The 18,647-nt window shown below is 35.6% G+C and overlaps 1 protein-coding gene across 1 annotated transcript; it reads left to right on the top strand.

Annotated features, from left to right (window-relative positions):
* Nucleotides 1-9,828: 9,828 nt before the first annotated feature.
* On the top strand, nt 9,829-10,242 carry LOC149024647 (uncharacterized). Its single transcript, XM_089143510.1, has one exon. The coding sequence runs from the start codon at nt 9,829-9,831 to the stop codon at nt 10,240-10,242; it is 414 nt and encodes a 137-aa protein (XP_088999636.1).
* The last annotated feature ends 8,405 nt before the right edge of the window (nt 10,243-18,647 follow it).

The following is an 18,647-nucleotide window of genomic DNA, read 5'->3' as shown; positions in this document are numbered from 1 at the left end:
AGTGATAGTAGTTGGGATCCACCGTTGAGAAAGAGGCTAAATGTTGTCTGTAAGGAAGGAACGAAGATGGGTTGCTAAGTATGGCCTCAAACAGAACCTACTGGAGGGTAAGACTGTAGTAGTAGACTGCATTTGGTTGATATTCTGGAAGGATGGGTCGAACCTCTTTCCTCTTGTTTTTCTGATTTCTTTTCTATTTTACGTTTGCAGTGTCTTTCACTCATCTCTCATGCTCTGTTCCGTTTGGCCACGGCTAAGGGGTGTGTGATTGTGTGCTCATGTTTAAAATTGGTTGTCACGGCTGCAAAATTACATGATTTGGTTGCTTTTCTTTTTCATTTTAAATTAATTAAACGTATTCCGGTGGCACCTTTGATGTGGAGGGGAAATGGTGGGCTTGTGGGTTTGGATTGCTGGAAAAAATGTTGATTGCCAAATGTTGGTATGATTAATCTTAGGAGGAAAAAAAATTTAAAGGGGAGGAATAATTATTAGTTTGGTTAGTTTTATCAACACAAGGTTGATTTTAGTTAATCTTGTTAAGGGAAACATTGAACGGCTGGTTTTGTAAACTTAAATGTAGCTAAATAGTTTGTTTTAGTTAAATTTGCCGAGGTGCTCTATCTAGGCTAATGGGAATCAAGGAACGACGTATAGCCGGGACAGCCTATTTCAGCGACTAGTGAAACCCCCACTCATTGGCAGCATTTTGGGTGCAGTTTTGGTGATCACATCACTCTGTCAGCTTAGCAGTGATGAGAGGCCCTCCTTTTTTTTTTTTGCGGGGGGTTTTTACTAAAATAAAAAAAGGGGGGGGGGGGGGGGGGGGGGTGTTTTTTTTTTTTTTTTTTTCCTGGGCCCCCGGATATGGGGCCCGTAGCAATCCGATGGGAACACAAAAGCTAGTGTGTCAAGATTTAGGCAAGTATTACTCGATTGAGATCTGAAGAAGTTCTGAAACGCCTAGAAGAAGCAGAAGCATGTTGATAAATTTCTCCTTAGGGCCTACGGTGGTTGTTCCATGCAGAGAAGATGAGATTTGGTATCGGGATTCGTCCATGTTCGAATGGCTCTCGAAGTTTGATGATGAGCATTCGAATTTCGACCCAACCAAAACTTGAGATTTCGAACTGAAGAGAGGAATAAGTCAGGTTTTGTGAAGTTTCCCTGATTTTCGCTGATTTTTCCTTCCTCGATGGGAATAGGTCAAAATTATTTCTCCTCACAACTGGACGCCGTGATGAGGTCATATATATAATATGACTATAAGAACCATTATTATTAGATGCAATGGCATTTTCAAGCACCATGGGGGGTTTTTGACCTGCTCCTTAAGTTCTGTCCAGCTACAATTACATAGGATTTTTTTCTTTCTTTCGGTAATCGGTACATAGGAGATTGATGAAAGGAAAAATGAGTCTATACATTTAGAATATTTTCGGTTCCAAAAATGCAAATAAAGAACACAAGAAATAGCAATTTTATCATAGGGTCCCTCACCTAGTAATGCATGTTTTTATATTGTTTAATTTGCTCTTAGAAAATCAGCCCATTCTCTATTGTTTAATTTGCTCTTATTCAAGTTGGTGGCCCTTTTTTCCTTTAACTATATTGCTTCACACTTCAAGATTTCAAAGGACTATTCATAAGAGAGTACAAGCAATGGCGTCAACTTTTTTTGGGGGAGGTAATGAGGAAAAATCCACTACACATTGGATGTCTTGGAAGAAATTAGCATAGAAAAAAAAATCTAAAGGAGGATTAGGATTAAGAGACTTATGGTTGCACAATCAAGCACTCCTAAGTAAAGTGATATGGAGATTGATGTTAGAGTTGGATTCAGGTTGGGCCAATTTCACAAAGGCAATCTACTTCCCCTCATGTGATTTCTTGGAGGCTAGATTGGGAAATAATCCATCGGTCACTCCCCACCCAGTTGGATCCGGTCATACCTTAATACCCAGGAGGTGATATACTACAATATCTTGGTTGAATGACAAATCCATACAATGATATAATTTAGTAAATCAAATAACAAGAAAAGAATAAATTCAATTATGAAAATTATAAAATCTAAATTGTCAAGTGGTTACAACCATCCATTTAACTAATGTTGATCAAAATAAATATTAAAGGAAAGGAATAGTTTTGCAGCGGAACTAAACCAAACTAGTGTTCTACTAGAAACCGGCTCCATAAGAATAGTCTTTGTATGGGCATGAAGCTTCATGCGAATCCACTTCCTCTCTAGTCGCTTCTTCATAATAATCTATTGGCGACGGATCCTCCAATTAAATGAATTTTTTATAAGTTGTAGTATAATTTAAAAGACATATGCATATAAAAGGAATGAGTTCAACAAAACTCAGTGAGGTAAACTTAACAACATATCATACATTCATCCACAAATTCTCACATCACACATCTATGATTAATGATGATAATACAATTAATGAGTGAATATGATGTTATGCTCCTAATTCTATCATAAAGTCTCTATGGTAGACACGCATTAAGTTAGACACCAATATTCTCTAGGCGGTTTCATTCACTCTCCATCAACAAGAAAAGTCTATTGGGTTATCCGCGACTATTGGGTAAAGTCACATCAATCCGTGGCTAGGAATATAAGTCACAACTCTCTCACATCATTGTTTGGCATGAGAAATTGGTGCATGTCAATTACTAATTTAGGCCCAATGCATAGTCATACAGTCTTCATACTACATATGGTCTGGATATTATTCCTCAATGGGAGGCATTTGTTGGTTCGATATCTTTATCCACCTAGGAATGAGATTCTCAACGGGAGGCATTTGTTGGACTCCATTTCTCAACCCTATGGTCATCCACATATAATTGACATGATTTTCTCCATGTCCTCTCATGTTGATTACCGGTCTTGAGTGCCCATAAACCATTATCTATTATATACAACCCTACCATTTCATGATGGCAATGAGCCTGCTTGATGCTCATAGAACCCAGCCACTGATATCACGGGTTAACCGGCTTCAATAGCCATACTAAAAGGGTAGTAGTAGTCACAAGGTTATTAGCCAAACGCTTCTAGATACCTAACATTCATGAGCTCAGGTCTAAGTGCTTATATATATAAAGTCACTAGGGTAATGGGAGTACCCCACAACCCAAATTGTCATTTAAGTATAAGAGAACATAGTCCTAAAATCAAACCCACACATTCTCATATCATCATTCAGATACAATAATTTACAATATTTGAAATAGAAACAAGTACAAACAAGCATTACCTTCCATTCGCACAAAATCACACACAATTTTATAAGAGATTATAAGATATCAAAATAATGAAGATTTAAATAACATATCATTCATACAAGAGATGGTTGAGTATATTATTCACCTTTTAAGCTTATAACTCTCTCCAAATTCCAAAAGTAATCCACAAAAAAGAAAGTCCAATTGACATAAAATAACCCTAGAAACAATAGAAACTTAATGAGTAATAATTGAGAATCATTATGAATTAAATGGGCTAAAACACACACCCAAACAATGTGTAGAGGGGTTGGGCCATACAAGGCCAATCGACCGGCCCTGGTTGACCGCCTAGTATAGGGCTCCGACCAAAAACCCTAATTTCATTTCCAATTCAATCTTAGCTTGAAACAAAACTTTGGGGTCTTCAATTTGACAGGTATTAGGGTCCCCAAACTACCTTTCAAAGGACCCAATTGATTTTCAAACGAAAACCCCCAAAATTGGCTCTTGCGAATGTCTGTGGGCATCTTAGAGAGGTTCAAATTGGTTTCAAATGTAAAGGATTGCATGAACCAATTCTCACAAAGAATGGGATGCATTAAAGGAACAATAGGAAGCATTCAATGAATCCCAACAATGAAAACATCACAATCGTGCAAGAGATCCTATCCTAATTGCATTATCGAAGAGAGATTGCGAAGGTTATTGGGAATCCTTACCTTGTTGCGCAATTGCTTTTTTTTCTCGCTCTTTGGCACCACCCAATGAGTGAAGAAACTTCAAGATCACGAGCTCCTTTTTTCTCCCACGTTCTTAGCCTCCTTTTTGCATAAAGAATGCGTTTGTGGGGTTAGAGAATTATAAAATAGGGTTTAAAAACCCAAAATCCCGAATCCGCCCCAAAATTGGTCAGGGGCGGTTGGTCCAGTCGATCAACCGTCTCCGACCAACTAGTCCTAAATCTCCTTCATGAGAAGACCATTTGTGACTGGCTTCGGAGGGTAAAAAGGTTCTTTCAAGGGCTGATCATTGGTATAGTTTACCTTAAATTTCAAATCCTCTAGCATGGGTTTACGAACATGCCAAAACCTCCTTTTTATGCCTTCATGATTGATTTTCTCTCTTCTTTTGAAATCCATTAAAGTGATCGGGTCTTCATCATGGTCATCCACCTCCATTGGTTCGATTTCCGAGCACTTGGGCTCAACTCATATGGTCAAGAGTTTTTGCTTTTGGCTAAGGAACAAAATGTCAAGACTCTCTTATTTCAAAAGCACAAGCCATTTAGCGAGGACTCTCCCTTACACGTGATTATTAGCTCTCGAATGTCCATGTGGAAAGCGATAACTAGGTGCTAGTGCTCTCTATTCTCAATCCAACATCCCGACGCAATTGGAAAATCTACCACTTAGTCAATGATATTTTCAAGTTAGCTGAATCGCTCACTACATGCACCTTCTCTCATGTACCCTAAGAGGTGAACTTTGCCATAGACGAGCTTGCCAAATTTGCAGCATTAACCCATGATTGGTTTGTGTATCGACATTCCCCACCCCCTTTCTTAACTTGGATCCTACTATTTGTTTCCCTTATGTGTAAGATTCCTCGAGGTTTTCTTTTCAATCAATAAAGTACTTATTATTATCAAAAAAAAAAAAAAGGGTCCAAAGTTGTTGCTTAGTTGTACTCCGGGTTCGCAGTCCTGGAACTAAAGGGTTAAAGGGTCAAAAATCCGAGGGGTTTCACACAATCATAGGCATGGAGGAGCATATTGGAGGGGAGAGAAGTTATTAAACTTAGGTGGATTTGGAGTATTTGCAAAGGCAATAAGATAGATGTTTGGAAGGACCCTTGGGTACCTAACTTGAAGGACTTCAAAATTGCTTCATATAGACCCAATGGATGTAATATCAAAATGGTTGAGGATCTTATTGATAAAGAGAGTAGAACATGGAATGAAAGGGAAGTCAAAAAATGGTTCAAGGGGGAAGAGGCCGAGGCAATCTTATCCATCCATTTATCTTTATTTCCAAAAGAGGATGAACCAATATGGAGTGGAAGCAATGATGGTAAATTCTCGGTGAAAATTGCTTATAAATTACAAGAAAAAATACATCAAGAGGAGGAGGTAGGTAGACCATCTTCATCTAAATCACATGGGTGGGAGGAATTACAAACCGAGGAATGGAATTATGTATGGAAGTGGCCCACCTTGCCCAAGATAAAATCTTTCTTATGGAGAATATGTGATGAAAGCCTTACAACATTGGAAGGGTTATAAAGTAAGGGTATTAAGGGAGACACTATTTGTTGAGAGTGTGGGGAGCAAGAGGAGAACATTTCATATATCCTTTACCAATGTAACTTTGCTAAGCAAGTATGGTTTGGCAGCCCTCTATCTTGGAGAAGTACATCAACAAATTTGGAAAGCATGGCCGAATGGATAAAATGATGGAGAGAGGTAAGAAAGGTAAGTGAAGAATCTTATAGCTTTAGCTCCTTCATAGCTTGGACTTTTTGGAGGGCAAGAAATGATCGTGTGAAAGGGGACAAAATATGGATAACTTATGAAGATCATACATGGAGCATTGAGAGCCCATAAAGAGTTTTGGGAGAATGTGAGGACTCATATTAAAGAAACAAGGACAAGAAGTTCTCATAAAAGTAACAACTCTAATTGGGTTATGTTGATGCTTCATGGAAGGAAAATGAGAGGAAAGGTGGTCTTGGATTTGTGGGGCGAAGTTGGGACGAGAGGCCAAAGATTGCATGGTCCATTCCATCACATTTTTCTTTAGTCTTGGAAGGAGATGCTTTAGCACTTCGTGAAGCACTATTCTTCACTTTGGTGGACGGTATTGACTATGGGCATGCGGAATCCGCCAACCAACTGCTAGTCAATCTAATTAAGAACCATAGAACAAGTTGCCCCCTCGTATGGTGAAGCCTTTGGGGGATGACATTTGTAAGTTGGCGGAAAGGTTTTTGGGTTTTATGATTTCTTATGTACTTAAGAAAGCTAATGTATTAGCAAACATCCTAGCTCAGGAGGCCCTTCAATTGGGAGCTCGAAAGAATGGTCATGTGGCAATGAATGGTTATTAGAGCTTTGCTCAGCCACATCCTTTGCTCGGAATTAATGACATGCTTGGTTACAGGGGAAAAAAAGAAAAAAAAAAAAAGAAAAAAGAATGAAAAAAAAAAAAAAAAAAAGAAAAAAAAAAAGAAGAAAGAAAGAAAAGAAAAGAAAAGAAAAGAAAAGAAAAGAAAAGAAAGGAAAGAAAGAAAGAAAGAAAGAAGAAGAAGAATTCATCATGTGCTCTCTAAGAGAATAAAATGATTGTCATTGTCTTGTGAACCAAAACTATAGTATTATATACAGGGTAAATTTGGGTGGATATCTTGTTGACAGTCCACAAGAAAGAGGAATTGTTTCGCTGGAACTTAAAATTTTGTTTATTGGTGGGCTTTAAGGTTCCTGTTAGCTTAGATATTAAATTTATGCCCAGTCTAAGGGAACCCACTGTAACATATACATTAGGTATGGAATCTTAGTTGTGTGCCTGCATTTCTTGTATGGTCCTTAGATTGTGATATGTGGTATTTAAAAAATTCAACGATTGTGATTTTAAATGTAGGAATGACTATAGTTATCCGATTTCAAAAATATCATGTCTCACAATTCAAAGAGCAAAAATTGAACAAGAATTACCTGCAAAAAAAAAATCATTGTTATTTCCTAACATGTCAGAGAGTTTCAGTACTCTATGATTCTAGTGATTGAGTTGGATTGGATATGGGTATATTGAGTTGGTCCCAACCCCCGAGAGTAGGGATGGCTTCCTCATACAAGGGTTGTGCTTCAGTGCTGTACAATTAATGGGTAGCACTGAGTTGCCTACGGTCGAAATTTGATCTCGACCACCCTTTTTTTGTTTTAGCGGTGTAGTTAAAAAAGAAAACAAGAAAGAAAGAAAGAAAAGAAAAAGAAAACGAAAAACCAAAACGGGTGGTCGAGATTGACAGCCAAAATTGATTCTCACCATTGACAGTTCAGTGCTGCGCATTAATTGCACAGTTAATGCACAGCACTGAAGTCAAAAACCTCATTCAGAGGGTTGAATACTACATCTGAACCCCCGAATTTTAAATTTTAGTAGTTGGGTAAGTCTGAAAGGGATGAAAGTCATTGGTCAGTGCACACAGAATGTAGAACTTCCAGTCGCTTATGCAAATACACACTATCTATTTTAAAAAAAAAATAAAGTAAGCTATATCTGTTCCTTATCTCATAAGAATAGGTATTTACTATCAATTTTATAAGAAAGAAACACGTAAGTCCACTAAAGGTAGTCTCTTTGAGGAATTGTCTTTAATGAAAACGAAATGAAATTACTTAAATATCTACAAAATTTAGATGCCTAGATGAAAGGATAATTACAGTACGTCAAGAGATAGATAGATACACTTAACAATAATATTTCATAATTCATGGGATTTAACAAATGAAAAACCGAACCAATCAACATTCAACCATTCAAGAAGATCTAGTCTTGCATAATTCTTTATTACCAAGTTCATGGAGTCCAAACTCTATGTGGCTCCAAGTTGCTTAAATAAGTTATTAATGTATCTAAAATCTGTTTAGCCTTGAGATACTTGAAGAATGACTTACAAAACAATGTTAGACGTGGTCCGACCGTGAGGTCGGAAGGCCACCTCCGAAGATTAAGTTATTTAAGAAACTAATGACAAGGCTCTAGCTAGTTGCAGAACAAAATTGAATATGATTGTAAGGGAAATGATTCAGAGACCTCTTCTTTATGCGACCCTTTAGTTTATATAGGGTTTACCTACTGTTCTCAATTGTCAGATGCGTTAGTGCCTCTTCTTGGTGACCGTCAGATATTGCGGTTAAGCCCCTTTTTCGGAGTTGTGGGCAATTTCCTTTAAGCACACGATCCTTTATTCCGTAATTGTGGTAGTTGCCATATCTTGCACGATTGCCCACTCCTGATGGTGGTAGCAATCCGTTTATAATTCAGTTTTGTATCTCGAACTTCGTGGGATCGTGCTTGTCGCAAGGTTCCTTCTCCATCACGCTATAGTGATTTGACTGGACGTTCAAACTTGACCGCAGTCGAAGTAGTTTTTTCAACCGGAGTCAAGGATCGAGCCAAGAGTAAACCCAGTTCGATGATAATTTTCCCATATCAGTTACTCACAACAACTATTGCCTCACTAAGCTAATCAAAGTGGCCTCATGGGTCCTTTTTCTTTTGCAGTGTCTGTCTAAATTTATGAAAATTAATTCTCAAGAGAAAAAGAAATACAAGATACTACATACATCTTAAATTAATTCTCACACCTAATCCCATGTGAGCAATGATATCTTTAGTTATATACTTGATAGTATAATCTTCATGCTAAAGTCTCTCCCTTTATAAAATTATCAACACAAAATATTTTCTCCTTTATAACAAAAACTATTCTATTTCACCTTTAGAGTGGAGAGCATCAATTTTTTATAATGAAATTGAGATAGATGCTTCACCTTACAAACTCTTAGGATTTTGACTTTGTAAGGGCTTAAAGAGTTGGATTATCAACACATATAGAGTTTATATATCAATCAATCTAAACGTACTTCATTGATAATCAGCAATTCGATTTATTCTTACCAAAGATTAAAGAACAAATTGATTTGAAGGAATAATGAGGTTGAAGGCCTGAATAAATAATAGAAAAAAGTAGCTTAACCATCATACTAATTAACTTAAAAATGAGAATTTTAAAGTTCACGCTATTCTCAAGGATTACTAATCAAAATGTTGCAAATTGAAATATTGAACCACCTCACATTAATATCATATAGTATACAAATCAAAGTCAAAAATTGGGAGTGAGAATTCAAAAGTAACGTGAGAGCATTTACATTGTTAAGAGTTAACTTAAGAATTGTCTCCATGTGTGATGTGCCTCTTATGGGTGTTCATAGGATTCTAAGTAACAAATGTTTGGCCTTGTTTATTTATTTTTTTAACAAAATGCCATGGAGAAATATATTTAATAATTTAATTTAGAGATTCTGATTGTTTATAATTTAGATATATTGACTATTCTTCAGCGAGCAAAGATAGCGTACCAAACATCATTAAATAACCTCCACTGATGAATGATATTAATATTTAAATTTAAATTTAAACCTTAATTCTTAATTTAATTCCATACCCTTTGACTGCATATGCATTCTAGAAACCATATCCTAATTTGAAATCAAATGATATAAATATTATAGATGAAACTTAGTCATTGTATCATTTTTATTTTTTTTTCAATCAAAATTACATGTTGGCATCTTTTATTAGTCTCAAAATTTAGGTAATATTAAAAATTGCGCATTATTTCATCATACCATTATTAAATATCACACTTAGAAAGACCGGCTTTGTTGACTTAGGGACTCGATTGCATTATTAAATCCGCCCCCTCCTTTCCTATATAAACTCCTTCTTCTGCTGCTTCAGCCATCGTTCTCTCTCTTTAAAATCTGAGAATAAAGTGAAGAAGAAGAAGATGATGATGATGGATATGTCATCCATTCCAGTTTATGGAAACTTGAAGAGATACTGGAGAATGAGAAAATATCATCGACTTGATTATGGCAAGAAGAACACAAAGGTGTTGAGGTTGGGAGGGAACGGTAGTTGCAGAAAACGTTCATGGAAGATTAGAGTTATTCCAAAGCTGCAGCTGAAGATAAAGAATCCCATGAATCTCTGGAAGAAGTTTAGAGATGGGTACGTAAATATGATGCTTGGTTTTGCAGGCAACGTTGGTGGCTTCTCAGAAAGCAGTGTTTTCGGTGGAAAGAGGATTCCCAGAAGCAAACCCATCTCGCAGATTTCCAAATATCGTTCCAAAGAATTTGAGAGTAGATTGTTTTTTCACATCTACAACTCACTGCTTGCTTCTGGTGAATTGGTTACTCCTGCTTAAATCTTTAACTTCGAGTAGATTTTTATACTTTTTAGCTTTTTCATCTTTTCCCCGACTTGAAAAACGAGTTTGGTTAAGTTTTATCATTTCTGTGTTGTTTCTGGTTGTTCTTATGTACTGGACGATGGAGAAGTTTCATCGATCTCATAGTTTTTAACCGTAATGCTAAGCTCTTCCGTTCATATACTCAAGCCATGTTTGGAAAAGTCAGTTTGATTAGATTCCTTTTTTTGTTGAAATGGAAGAGAAAGGAAATCATGAATTGTGTGGTTTTGATTTGATCAGTTCTTCTTATGTAATGGGACGATGGAGAAGGGTCATCGATCTTCCTATTTTTCATGGTTTTGAACCGTAATGTTAGGCTTTTGTGTTCATATACTCAAGCCACGTTTGGATAAGTGTTAGGAATAAACCCTCAAAGTCCAACCGAACCGACCAAGTATAAAATCAAAGATTAGTAGCAAGGATTTACTTAGCTCGGTCAAATGAACTGATAGCGAATTACTTGTTCAGTCAAATGACTACATCTAAGGATGAGTCAAGAAAACAATATGCACCTACATCTAAGGATGATTTTGGAAAATGATATGCGTAACTAAATCAATGTAAAGTTGATGCAAATGAACTCTCAAGTATCAATTACAACATCTCAAAAAATTTTAAATATTCAACATAGAAATGACTGAAATGCCCCTCTAAACTACAAGAAATTACTAGTAAACCTCATAAAAGGAGAAAGGGGGAGTTGGGGCTGAAGGCAAGGGTATCAATCGGTACGGTTTCGGTAATTCGGTACGGTACCAACTTTGAATACTGAAAATCATAATTGTACAGTATTGAATTTACATAGTACGGTACGGTTTTTGTATTTGTAAAACGGTTTGGGTACGTTTTTTGTATTAAATCGGTGCAGAAAAACTGTTTAAAACACGCTATCAATAGAATCTAATATTAACAGAGAAAAAATCATGCCATTTTTGTTATTAGTTCATTAAGATCCTAATGAAATTGTGATCAAACAATCAATAGAATCTAATATTAACAGAGAAAAAACAGGTAAATCTAAGAAAAGGAGCGAAGGGCCAAACAAAAAATTGAAATAGGGAATTAGGGATAAGGTAAAGGTAAAGTGTTTTAATTGTAAAAATTACATTTTATATCATTTAATTTGATACGCTACAAATTCGGTACATACCGACGGTATGAGTACCTGAAATCGGAATCATACTAAAGTTTCGGTTTCGGTATAGTATGGTTTTAGACGGCGCGGTTCGATACAGTTAAACGGTTTCAGTACACAATTGACACCCTTAACAGGAGGGGGCCATGCCCCCCATTTTTTGAAAAATTTGATTTATTTCTTTAATTTTTTTCAGTTTTTTTCTCTTCTCACATGTAAAGTATCACTATTTGACCCCCCCAATATTGAAAAGAAATTTTAAAGGTAAAATAATGGGTATAAATGTCACTCTTAATTAATAATTAATTTCTCAATCCCTATTGATTCTCCACTCTCTTCGCTTTCTATAAACGTGGGTCAAATAAACTTTTGAAAAAGAAAATTTTGTATTGAAAATGTCATCCTTAGAAACCAACTCCTCAATCCTTATTTATTCTCTTCTCTCTCATCTTTTCTCCCTATCTATTCTCTTCCCTTTCTGAAACTTTTTTTTTATTATTTGGTACAAACTACAAAGGCGCTTTTTATATATAGAGATAGGGATATTACATATGCCGTTGGTAGGAGTTGAACCCATGACCTCTCCACTAAAAAGTCAGATTTCTAAAACTTGGATTAAGGAAAATTTGGATAAAAAATCTTCTCCAAGGTACTCTTTCTCTTTCTTAATTTATTTATTCTCTTTTTTTTTTTTTTTTTTTTTTTTTTTTTCTTACAAAAAAGAAAATTTGGTTTGCATCTCCTACCAAAGAAAATTTTGGTTTGCAATCTAACTTTTTAGGGTTGAAGTCATATGTTATTTTTTTTTTGTATTGTTGCTTTAATGTACCTATATTTTGTCCTAACAAAAATCATTATCAATAATTTGTTTTGTTTCCTTTTTTTTCTTCTTTCAAATATATGTGTGGACCTATTTTTTAATATAATAAAATAATTTAGAAGTGAGACCTCTAATGAATCTTATAAGAACCCACACAATATGTGTGGCAAAAAATATTAGTGCAGTTAAATGGACTTTCATTCTTTGACCTTCTTAATGTTAAATTATGATTTCGCCCCTAGGAAAAAGTACAAATTTGCTCCTATGGAGGGAGATATTCCAACAAAATGTCACCATCTGCTTTGATTAGAGTCCTTTAATTGAAATTGAAGAAGAAAAAAAACCAAGAATTGTGTGGTTTTGAGTTGATCACATCGAATTATGAATTTTAGTGGTAGGTTTAGAGTCCAGATCTGCGACCCGCTTGTGCTCCCCCGACGGCTTAAAACCACAAAAAACAGGGGGGGCCAGGGTGGTGATGGGAGGGTTTTCTCTTTTTTTTTTTTACATTTTCAGTGGTGGGGCCCACCTTTTTTGTGGTGGAAAACCCGTCGGGGAGCACTCTGTGCTCCCCATCGGGGGTGATGATCCGGATTCATAGGTTTAAATGTAAAACACTGTTTTGGTTGACTTGTATTGTGGACCACAAGAGGGAGAGATTCTCCAAATCTTTTTTGATGAAAATCACTATAATTAGCAGAGAAGTGGTGGAGTTAAAGCAAGGTAAGAATTATTTTTATATTTTTCGGTGAAAACAAGGTTAGTGTAATTGAGGTGGGAGATGATTTTTAAGGTCTGGTTAGGTTCGAACTTTAAGTTCAATTTTGAATTTAAATAAAGGAATGTGTATTACTGACAAAATCCCATTGTAACAAAATATCTTTCTTTTGACTTCACGTTTAGGAGGCTTCGTATGTATCAATTGAAATTGAATCAATCCCTCGAGGTTAAAATGCTATTATCTTCTTATTATTATAACCTAATCACTTATCTTAAATTAAATTAAACAAAAAAAAAAAAAAAAAAAAAAAAAAAAAGCAATGTAGTGCTCTATGCTCAAATCGGGTTATTTTTATGCATTCTTGGTCCAATCCTTATTGTGACTCTAAATGAATAAAGTTTGACTCTGACCTTGGAGGCTGCAACAAAGTATGATCGGGGCGGATCTAGGATTCAATATTGGCGGGGCGAGAAGAATGAAAGTCTAGATTGAAAAAGTACCAATGCTTTTTCGCCACATGTATTGTGTGGGCCCTTATAAGACCATTGAATGTTCACCTATGAATTATTTTGTTATATTGAAGAATATGTCCACATATATTTTGTGGTACCCATACATATTTAACAAAAATAGGTAAATTATTAATAATGATATTTTTTTTTCAAGATCAGTTAAAATATATATATATATATATATATATATATATATACATGACTTCAACCCTAAAAAGTCATTGCAAACTAAATTCTTTTTTTTAGGTAAGAAATGCAAATCAATGGTAGTTAGTTATCTTATTAACTATAGACATTTTATTTATAATATAAAATCAAATAACAAAAATTGTAGAAGAAATAAAGAAACAAATAATATAAAATCAAATAAACAATAACAAAGAAAAATGAAAAAAAGGATAAACAATAAATAAATTGAGAAAGAGAAAGAATACCTAATTGTGGAGAAGATTTTCCCCCTAATTTTCCTTAATTCACGTTTATATAGAAAGGGAAGAAGAATAAATAGGAAGAAAGAAATAGAAGAGAATAAATAAGAAGAAAAGAGGAGAGAGTAGAGAGGAGATATGAAAGAATAAAAGTTAATTTTCATCTAGATCCCCTGACGTTTGGTCCAAGTCACTTTTAGTCCAATTTAAGAATTTTTTTTGCATATGGCTCCTGTGGTTTTAAGAAATGATTAAATAAAGACAAACTAACAGAAATTGTTAGGTGAATAAATTTTGTGACAAAAATACCCTTGTGTCCTTTGGATTTTTTTTTTATTATTTTAGTTTTAATCTACTAAAATAGATATTATAAAATAAATAAATAATAAATAGTCATTGGATTCGCCATCAACGAGGAAGATCTGAGAATAAGCCACCATCTCCAGCACATCCATCGGCGCCGCCACCACCACCTCCGCCTCCCTCACGGGTGATCAAACTCAGAAGAAGTTGCATCGGAGGAGCATAAGACTGGCTTTCTTGTTCCACCTCCACTCTACACATACTAAATCGTCGCGCAGGAGTCCAAAAACCCTCATCAATATTCCCACTCTCCACTCACAGAAACTCTTTGCTTCACTGTCACTGTCCCCAAGGCTGCAATGCACTCCAAGATCTGTCGATGACTCCAAAGAAGACAAACCCATTTCATCCATGTTCTGAAGAAGACAATCCCATTTATGGAGAACCGGATTTAACAGTAACCCCCGATGATACTCCATTTCCAAAAACGGAGAAATTCGAATAAGCGTCATCTAGCAGAACGGTTCACAGTATTGAACATCGGCATCTATGAGTGTCGCTCTTGTGGTCACAACTCAGTATAATCTATCAACTATTGATTTGTTTAGATTGTTCAAAAACATGTCATTGACGTATTTAGAGCAGAAATGGGAACACACGTTTAGGAAAGCCATAGTCACAGAGTTGATAATTACATTAAAAAGTTAATAGAAAGCAAAAGTACAGTTCTCCCTTCTTTTATCCTTATATATTCCACCATCATTACATGTTTTGGGTTTGATCACCGGTCAGGGAAGCTAAGGTGGCGGCAGCCCCGGTGGTTGTTCTGGAGACGGTGGCTCACTCTCAGATCTTTCTCGTTGACGGCAAATCAAATGACTATTTATTATTTATTTATTTATTTTATAATATCTATAGATTAAAACTAAATTTAAAAAAAAAAATCCAAAGAACACAAGGGTATTTCCATCACAAAATTTATTCACCTAACATCTTTTGTTAAGCTTGTCCTTATTTAATCATTTTTGAAACCATAGGGGAGCTACATGCAAAATGAAACTTAAATTAGACTAAAAGTGACCTAAACCAAACTTCAGGGTCCAGATAAAAATTACCCAAGAATTAATAGGTATTGAGGAGTTAGTTTCTAATTAGGAATGACATTTTGAATATCTAATAAGATTTTTTTTTCAAAAATTAGGGGGGAGACACAATGATCAAACCCATGACCTATTCTCATGATCTCTACCATTCTACCATATTTCACATGTGAGAAGAGAAAAACATTGAGAAAATGAAGAAAATTAATATAAAAAGTGAAAAACTAAAGGAATTATAAAAAGAAAATTTTAAATCCGGAGGGGGGCATGGGCCCCTGGCCCCTTAGTGGGTCCGCCCCTGAGTGCGACCTTACTTCAGCCTTTGCACATTAATTGTGCAGAATGGTTAAGTTATATATCTTGATCCATCGGATCGAGATCTTATTGAAATTTCAGATCCGACAGTGCGAAATTTCGCTTGATCATCATTCGCATTTAATGCACGCGATAGAAGCAATTTTGTAACAAAGTACATACAACTAAGGACCATGACAAGCGTCACACGTGATAAGCCTTTGTAATTTGTGGGAGCACTTTTGGTCACCAACACTATAGTACCCTCTATTCCCAAATTTGGACGCAAGGTTTTACACTTGATTTAATTTCACCATATTTGATTTTTTGATTTTCCAAACATTTTTCATATTTTTTTTAGTGAGTTATAACTTCAAGAAGAACCCTAAAGACATCAGTAGAGATTTAGTGAATCACTTTGAACCATCTAATGATACAAGAGGGAAGTCAAGTTGGTGAAAAAGACCTAAAGACATCAATGGAGATTTTAGTGAATCACTTTGAACAATCTAATTATGAAGGAGGGAAGCCATGAAAGATGAGTAATCTATTATCTTTGACATTCAACAAAATTTCAAGCTAAGTAAATCAAGAATAATAAATGACCAAAGATAAGAGCAAAGACAAAGAATGACACAATAAAGGTAGGGAGAAAAATCCTAATAGATGATTGACATGAGTGAAGAACAAGATGTAGAAGAAAAAGCAAAAAAGGAGAGAGAGAGCGCCGGTGGAAAACAAATTCCTGTAAGAGCATGATAACGTGAGAGGAAAGAGTAGAAAATGTTGGTTTGAGACCCATTAATAGAAAAATGGAGAAAAAGTCGCTTTCTATAGATTAAGGCTCTTTTTGGTATCAATTCTCATTCTCTATTATGCCTATTTAAAATAAATAAGTACAAATTCATTTTGGTCAATGAATGGTTTGGTGAATTTATCAAATAAATTATGAAATGGAAAATAGTTTGGTGTCAGATAATTGTAAAATGATAGTAAACGGAGAAAAAAAGTATGGTTGTATAGTGTTTGACTTTTTCCCTCTCTTCTTTGCTTTGTAACTTCCATGAGTTGTTCTCTCTATCCTTGGACAAGTTCTTTGGTTTTGGGGTTTCTTTTTTTTAAAACTAATTCGTGTGCCCTTTTTGATTTCTCATTTGCTGTTTGTCCGCTGTGGGAAAAGAATTGTTTTATGTATGTTAAGAAACATAACCTAAATGCAGTGGAATTGATACAAAAATGAAAGAAAGGACAAGATACAACATACACTTGGTTCGGTCCTTAAGACCTACATCCAAGGATGAGTAGTGAATTCATCAAGTCATGTAATAATCCAATAGCAAGAACCATGTTACAGTCCTAAGCTTCTTGAGATAAGAACTCTATATATGGACCAAGAGAGTAAAACACATCAAGTATAAAAACGACTATACTTGAGACTAAGATTGAACCAATCACTCCCTTCCTGCGCAAGCCAAGAACACCAACAACACCGTAGTGTCTTCAACGCACCAATAGCAACAGCTATTCACCACCATGAGAGCACATTCCAAGAAGAAGAAGTGAAATCACACTAGGGCATAACCAGAGCCACACTCGCACACCAGAGAACGAGAGCAGAGAGAGAGTGAAAGAGAAGAGAGGTAAGAACCTAATGGATCGATACCCTAAACCCCAAAGCATTAACACCAGGGGCGGAGCCAGGACTGAACATGGAGGGGGGCCGAATGTATCTAGGCTAATGCGGGATCCACTGTAGGTTCCATCGATCGTTTTATATTTTTAATGTAGAGTCTCTTAAATTAGGTAAATTAATAGAAAATTCGTGAGTGTGAAAGGAATAATTTGAAAGAGATGATCGTGGGTTTGGAAATTTCAGTTTGCTACTTTTTAATTTTTGGGTGTGTGGAAAAAAAGGAAAATAGGAATAAAGGGTTCTGGGCGTATATGAAATGGGAGATATTGGAATTGGTCGTGTTGTTTTATGTTTTATTATTTAACCTTTATTCCTTAACTGGGTTTTGACAACCATTAGATGAGATTATGTGACTTTGTCCCATCTCTTTATCATTTTTATTTTTTTTTGGGGGGCCATTGGTATTTCACATTTAGATAGAGAAATAAGGGGAAAAAAAAGGATATATACAATTTCAAAAAATCCGGAGGGGGGCCATGGCCCCCTCCGGTCCCAACGTGGCTCCGCCACTGATTAACACTATAATAAGAAGGACATGGGCGAGGATCGCGTTTCGGGCCCCATGGATTGAGATCTTCAGGATAAGATTCAAATGGTCGTGCACCTACTAAGGAGAATTATGATTCAATTGGGAAACTGAACATAAAGCCAGTATGGATGACGAATTTGAAGGTAGTACACATCATATGAGGGAACCAAATATCAAGCCAAACCTTACCCAACTGTGTCAAGCAAAGAATGAACCACAAAGAGATCCAACAGACAACCCTTCATAGGTTAATCTATATATACCATCTGTTAGTACCAACCAAAGGTAATTGATTTCCTTTCATTCCATTCACACATTGTTTATCTTCTTCTTTGGTTATGCAACTTTTGGTTCAAAGCCCATAAGTATCTTATTGCTGGGGAAAAATGTTGCTCCACATAATGACTCTTTTTGTTTTTTTTTTTTAATACTGAAAGAGAACTTAGTATTACTTAATATAACAAGTACAAAGATTAGTAGCATCTATTACATCTACTTTTTCCTAATGCTCTACGGAGGATATATATGCTATATATGTGAGCCATTGCTAGAATGTGGTCTGAGTAAATTGTTTTAGATTAAGGTCCTTACTATTACAAATTATATGTACCAAAAATTGAGACATAATCTATTGACCATTTGTTGTGGTTTTGTGATGAAAGTATATCAATCAATTCCTTTTCATTGCACCATATATCTTCTACTTGTATATTATACGCTTGTGCTTTTTATATTCCATCCATCCACTTAGGAGAGCCTCAACGATCTTTCCCTTCTTCAGTCCTCCTGCACTAAGATACTTTAGCTATCCTTTCAAAAATAGTC

The sequence above is a fragment of the Hakea prostrata genome, chromosome 2 (genome assembly GCF_041222555.1).
Source record: "Hakea prostrata isolate BN-2017 chromosome 2, UWA_Hpros_2, whole genome shotgun sequence".
NCBI lineage: Eukaryota > Viridiplantae > Streptophyta > Magnoliopsida > Proteales > Proteaceae > Hakea > Hakea prostrata.
Note: the sequence above shows the minus strand (reverse complement) of the source record. Positions and strands in the feature narration are given on the sequence as shown.